This window comes from Manis javanica, chromosome 2 (assembly GCF_040802235.1).
Source record: "Manis javanica isolate MJ-LG chromosome 2, MJ_LKY, whole genome shotgun sequence".
NCBI classification, from domain to species: domain Eukaryota; kingdom Metazoa; phylum Chordata; class Mammalia; order Pholidota; family Manidae; genus Manis; species Manis javanica.
In genome coordinates, this window is record NC_133157.1 from 31,956,209 (window position 1) to 31,962,688 (window position 6,480).

General features: G+C 50.2%; 1 protein-coding gene and 1 non-coding gene across 7 annotated transcripts in view; both read left to right on the forward strand.

Annotated features, from left to right (window-relative positions):
- CORO2A (coronin 2A) overlaps positions 1 to 6,385 on the forward strand; it is a 49,908-nt gene extending 43,523 nt beyond the window's left edge. For all 6 annotated transcript variants that reach the window (XM_037004086.2, XM_037004098.2, XM_073227181.1 and 3 more), the window contains 4 exons: positions 665 to 777; positions 1,136 to 1,226; positions 2,114 to 2,388; positions 3,416 to 6,385. In XM_037004086.2, the coding sequence (XP_036859981.2) occupies positions 665 to 777; positions 1,136 to 1,226; positions 2,114 to 2,388; positions 3,416 to 3,547 (611 nt within the window). In that variant the 3' untranslated portion in view covers positions 3,548 to 6,385. The remainder of the gene's footprint in view (positions 1 to 664; positions 778 to 1,135; positions 1,227 to 2,113; positions 2,389 to 3,415) is intronic.
- Positions 235 to 341, forward strand: LOC118970189 (U6 spliceosomal RNA). The gene has a single exon (XR_005057979.1). It is a non-coding gene; the product is annotated as a U6 spliceosomal RNA (small nuclear RNA).
- Positions 6,386 to 6,480: the final 95 nt, after the last annotated feature.

Sequence of the window (6,480 nt, forward strand, 5' to 3'; positions counted from 1 at the left end):
GAGGCGTTGGGCAAAATAAGTGAAGGGGATTAAGAGGTACAAAATTCCAGTTATAAAATAAGTCATAGGGATATAATGTACAGCATGGGGAATGTAGTCAAAATTGTTGTAATAATTGTATGGTGACATATGATAGCTAGGGATCACTTCGTAATGTATATAAATTTTGAATCTCTGTGATGTACACCTGAAACTAATATTGTATGTCAACTTCAATTAAAAGAAGAGCATGTGGTGCTCGCTTTGGCAGCACATGTACTGAAATTGGAAGGATACAGAGAAGATTAGCATAGACCCTGCGCAAGGATAACATGCAAATTCATGAAGTGTTCCATATTTTTTTAAAAAGTGAAACTGTGGATAAAAGAGCATCTGGGTCATGAGCTGTGGGGATGGCTTAGGAGGGCCTTGAGCAGAACATACTTTCTTTAAAGTTCCAGCTAAAACCATTTAAATCCAGGAAGGTGGGGACAGGTCTGATTATTTCAAGCCCACATCCCCTGCATAGCTCAGTTTGCTCACAAACTGTTTGTTCAGAAGGAGAGTGGGAGGAGTGTGGTCTCTGTTCACATCCAGGTGTGCGGCCTGGCTTTGCCACTCACACCTGGTCCCTGTGGCCCCAGCCTAGCTGAACCCTCTTGGCCCTCCTACTGTCTGCCCGCAGGTGTCATGCCGAAGAGAGGTCTCGATGTGTGCTCCTGCGAGATCTTCCGCTTCTACAAGCTGATTACAACGAAAAGCCTCATCGAGCCTGTATCCATGATTGTTCCCCGCCGGGTAAGGGTGGTGGGAGCCATCTGTGTGTGGGGGAGGCAGGGGACTCCTCCTGGAGAAGACAGTCCCCGGGATCTGGAGCTTAGAGCCCATGCCCTTGGGGCAGCAACAGGCAGGCTGATGGCCTCTCCTAAGGGGAAGGCCTTCCTCGTGGTCAGTGGGCATCCCTGGGACCTAGGAGTTTTGAGTCCTGCTCTTGAGTTGCTGTGTGACATTGGACATGACCCTGTGCTTTCTGGGTCTCATCTCCCTCAATTCACAGGGGTCAGGGGAACCCGGCCCCCCAGCTCTGTAAGGGCCCTCCCGGTCTGGGTGGCCTCGCCTACCTCCCCAGCTCTCACTGTTCCGGCTTCTCCTACAGTCAGAATCCTACCAAGAGGACATCTACCCACCCACGGCAGGGGCCCAGCCCTCTCTGACAGCCCAGGAATGGCTCCGGGGGATGAATAAAGGTGAGAAAGGCAGAGGAAAGGCTTTGGGTAGATGTGGAGGGCAAGTGGAGTTTCTAGTGGCCCCAGGCAGCGGAGAGGGGTTTGGCCTGTATTTGTACCCTCCTGTAACCCTGGAGGACTGGTCCTTGACAGTCAGTTGCAGTGGCTAGGATGGCTGCATATGGGTTCAGGAAAGGAAGGGCTTGTCCTGAGTGGCTCAGGAAACTCCCTCCAAATCAAGGGGTTTTGCTCCATGGAAAACGTCTCTAAGTTCTGGGCTGTGCAGAGCCTGGATACTCTCAACCAGATGCTGTTGCCATCCCCCACCCCCACCTCCACAGTAACTCTTTGCCCACAAAGACCCTCTCCACAGTCCCTGCCCTGTCAGCATAGGGGCCAGCCCAGGGGTGGGCCGTGTGTGCTCCCCACCCCTACCCTGCAGCTGCTTTTGTGATGGGGCTCTCCCTCCCCACTTTGCCACCCATTATTCTTGAATAATGCTTAGTCTCACTTCTCTCTGGGCCTCGTTTCCTCCTCTGTGTCCGTGATGCTGCCTCCCTTGCTTCTCAGAGGTTCTGGGAGGAGAATCATGAACTGGTAGATGGCTGAGCGCAGTGTGGCCTGTCCTTACAAAGCAAGGGCGAGGCCTCACAGGGCTGCCCTGTGTTTGGGGGTAGTCCAGGGCACACCCTGCGTGGCTCCTACCAACCAAGCTTTGCTTAATCACACGAGCATGTGTTTACACTCTGATTGCCCTGGTCTGTGGGTTCGTGCCTGGCCACATGTGGCCATATCTCCCATACCTGGCATAGGTCTCTGTGTGTCTGCATGCCTGCGTATGTCAGTGTTCCCCAAGCCCAGCTGCTCACAGGCACTAATCCTCATGTGGCTCTTTGTTTCCCTCCCAGGGCCAGTCCTGGTGTCCCTGAGGCCTGGCTCTGGGCTCCTGAGTCCCTGGCCTCTGACCCCGGAAAGACCCCTCTCCAACTCCATGGCCTCTGTCTCGCCTCAGCTCTTTGACCAGACACAAAAGCTGGCTGTGGAAGATGGCCAGAGGCCCTTCTCCCTGCTGTCAGAGAAGGTGCCAAGGTGGGCAGCAGAACACAGGCTGGAGGAGAAGAAAAGTTGGGTCACAAATGGCTTTGACATCTTTGAATGCCCCCCACCAAAGACAGAGAACGAGGTGTGAATGAGGGAGGGGTGGGCCTGTACTGGTGGGGGGAGCACCTGGGGTGGGGGTTTGGAAAATGTGGGGTGAGAAGAATAACCAGCTGTGTGGCCTGGCCAAGCCACTTAACTCACTTTGTTAATTCCTTCTACAAACAGGTCGTGAGTACAGTCTATATGCTGGGTCTGTCTGGGGGGTTTACATACATGTGGTGGGGAACTACCTGTAAAATCGAGTTTGACTTGGTTGGTATTAATGCCCCTTCCAGTTCTGACACTCCAGGGTTTTCTGTGCTTTCAAAGTCCACAGTTGTTAAGTGCCTGCTGTGTGCAGGTCCTGCGGTAGGCAGTTTATATTACCTGAATTCTCTCAACAGCCCTGTTAGTCAGTATTAGTGTCAAAAAATACAAGGGCTGGTGTCTCACAGAGGGATTCTGATCTTGGCTCTGCTAAGCACTAACTGGAGGACCTCAGACCAGGGACTGAAGCTTGAATCTCTTTTAGCTTCGGGTCTCACAAGTGGTAAAGTGGGGACACCATTACTACCACCCTCACAGGGCTGTTGTAAGATATATATATCGAAAGTCTTTAGGGGGAGCACCTAACATCTAGTATCATTCTTTACAGCCACAGCAGTTTTGATAATGTTGAGGTTAGTTTTCTGACCCCCAGTTCCCAGAGGGGGGAAATTGAAGCTCAGAGAGGGTGGGTAACATGAGCAAGGTCACACAGTTTAGCAGTGAAAATAATCTCTAGACTTCAGGGCCAAGTTATACTTACCTCCATCCCATGGGGGATCTAATGGGCAAAAAATGTCTTAAACATCAAGTCTTTTTAAACTTCATTTATTGGGAGAAGAAAACAGATTTTTATAAAAGTTATGCAATGGCTGCGCCCTCAGGCCTCAGCCACCTAATCACCTCCACCTTTCTGAGTCCAAAGAGGTGCTGTCTTTTCCCTTCTGCTGGTGTCCTGTGCCCCTGCCACCCCCCACTGCACAGGACACCCATGTGGCCTGTCCCTGTGTTCTGTGCTCTCCCAGCTGCTGCAGATGTTCTACCGACAACAGGAGGAGATCCGAAGGCTCCGCGAGCTGGTGGCCCAGCGGGAAGTCCTGGCCAAACAGTTGGAACTGGAGATCAAAAACTTGCGGATGGGCTCAGAGAGGTTCTGAGCAGAGATCTCTGCCCTCCTTGCCCTCAGGGACACCACTCGGCTCCATGGTGAGGTCCAGAACCAAGCCACACACATCCCCTAGGAACAACCACAATTTCTATATTTTTTACCTGAAAATGAAATTCTCGGTTGCTAAAAGATTCTAGTGGGAGGGACATGGTGCCGTTTTCTATTTGCCTTCTCAAAACAGCCTCTGAATTGACTCTTTTTAGACGTTACTTTGCCTTCTGTTAAATTCTGTTCTTAAGGGGCCTTGATGAGCTGTAACTTCTCAAGGGAAAGAACATTTTAGAAAGTTAGAGTGTGAAGGGCCTGGAAGATAAACCTGTGATTTTCAAACTGTGGTCCATAAAAATGGGGGGATGGCTAAACAGGTGGGCTCTGTGCTCCCCTTCCAACCAGAGAGCTCCCTTTCTTTCTATTTTACATACTGGCTTCTATGGAGTACATAATTATGCTACTAAAAAAAAAAATTAGAAGTTTGAAAACTAGTGATCTGGCCCAACTTCCTCATTTTACAGGTGGGGAACTGAGGCCCAGAGAGAGGCAGGTGATGAAGGTCCCCACAGAGTTCATGGCAGGTTTGGGCTGAGCTCTTGGCCTTCTGGGTCCATCTTTCTGCTATTCCGGCTCTGATGTAGTTCTCAGCCCGCAATCTGTTGGTTCTGGCCTCAGCTGGGCTGCTGACTTGCTCAGTGACCTCTTCTTGAAAGTCTTGGTTTCCTCTCTGGTCTCAATTTCTCCATCTGAACCCAAGGACCCTGGAATGTGCTGCCCTTTACAGGATCTGCCACCTGAGACGAGGAACCTTGGCCTTGAGCTGTGGGGCCCTCCATGTAGGGCAATGAGCTGGGTTTGCTGCAGGAACTCACAAGACATTGGTGAGGGGGAGAGGAGTTTAACATCAGGGAAGTAAGCCAAGGTGCAGCCCAATTCTAGAACAGTTATGGGGCCAAACCATCCTCTCCTCAATCAGAATCAGCTGGATGTGGGTGGACACTATGCCATAAGTGGGGATTCAAGCATCAGAGTGGTGCCTATGACTACTGACCACCACCACCAAAGCCCTCAGGTCACAGGCCCTGCCTCCTCCAGCATGTTGTAGACAAATTTCAGCCCAAGGTAACAGAAATAAATGGTCTCCAGCAGGTAGGGTGCCCCAGCACTGGCAGTATGCCCACAGAGCCCCATGGCTGCACACTCAAGGGCTTCTGGAAAGGGATAACTGCCCCTGGCAGGGAAATAGGACCAGATGGCCCTGAAGTTCCTTTAGGGCTGAGAGCTTTCCTGGGTCCCTCCTTTGTGGATCTGGTTCTGAGCCCTTTCTCAGTGGCCGGTATAATATAACAGCCCGGCTATCATGTGGGGAGTGTTGGAAGCTAAGTGTGCCCCTCACCAAGGAGGTACAGGTGACGAGTTTTGCCCATTGCACAGGGTGATCCTGGCACTAAGTTGGGGACTGCAGGAAGCCACCTAGCCTGGTAGGTTTCAACCCAGGCTGTATATGAATTCCCTTGGGCACATTTAGGAAATACAGATGCCCAGGCCCAACCCCAGACCAATTGAAGCTGAATCTCCAGAGTCGGGCCTGGCCTTGGGTATGGTGTTTTTTAACTTTCCAAGTGATTCTGCAATACAGAGAGGGCAGAGCCTCACCAGCCTAGTCCATCTGTACCTACTTTCCATAAAGATGAGAGGACAGTGAATGTCTGACAGAATCTAGGACCCTAACCTCATCTAAGTCAAGGCTGGAAGCTCTTAAAAAAGTCAAGAAGCATCGTCCCAGGTCTCTCTGTGACCCCTGGCTGCAACGCGATGAGGGCTTTGTGCCCCTGATTGCCCTTCGCTTAGCCATGGCTGCATCCCCTTGTTTGCCTGCACATGCCAGATGCCCACATTTCTTGTCTTGTTAACTCAGCCACTGGGGCTCGCCAAGCTTGCCGAAGGCCAAATCCCAGGCATTGTCAGGGAAGCCAAGCTCCACTGGATGGGGTTACCTCTCCCACCTCATTTGTGGCCACCACTTTACAGTTTACAAAGTTCCCCCACCTCCCCTCCTGACCCATCCTATTCCAGCATGAGTCAGGCAGGCATTATTATTCCCACGTTGGAATGGAAGATCTAGCCTCAGAAAATGAAGAAAGCCTCCTGCCCAAAGGCACTGGCTGCAGAGTGGTGGAGGCGGGGCTGTCTCCCATGCCGCCTCTGCCCAGAGCCGAGCCATCCCTCCTTAGACTCTTCGCCACCCTCCAGGGGCCCAGACCTCCTGCTTAAAACAAGATGAAGGCATCCAGGAACAAACTTTTTTTGTTTTTTTACATCTAGAATAAATTATTTAAATTATTTCACAGCAAGGGAGAGGGATGGGTAATTTTTGTTAGGTATTTTTTTAAGCCATTTTTAAAAATTATGTTTTTGTTTATGTTCTTAACTGTGCAAGTGGAACTTGTCCAGCATTTGCAGGGCCAGGCCCTGAACCCCAGGGCAAGCGGAATGTGCACTCATCTCACTGTGCACCCTGGGAGCCCCCTGCCTGTTGACTCAGGAACTTTCTGAGCCTGCAGACAGCACTAGGAGATGAGCTTTGGGGTGTATCCACCTTAGCTGTACCATAACTGTTCTTCCTAAAACAAAACTTGAGATTGTATCACAGAGGGAATCAGGAAGTCAGAAATCAATCGATGCTTTTAATATGAAACCGTGCCTGAAACAGTTTGTTTTAATGTTTCTGAAATTCCTTATATCTTTGTAAAAAAAAAATTAAAGTGAAAATAAATAGATGTGGAATTGTGCAATGGAATGAACAAAATAAATAACATCTGCCTAGACATTTTAATACATGGAGCTTTCTTTTTCTTGATTAGTTGCAAAAATACCAATTAAGTACCTAGTTGTTTGGGCTAGACACCAGAAACCAGGCTGGGAAACAGG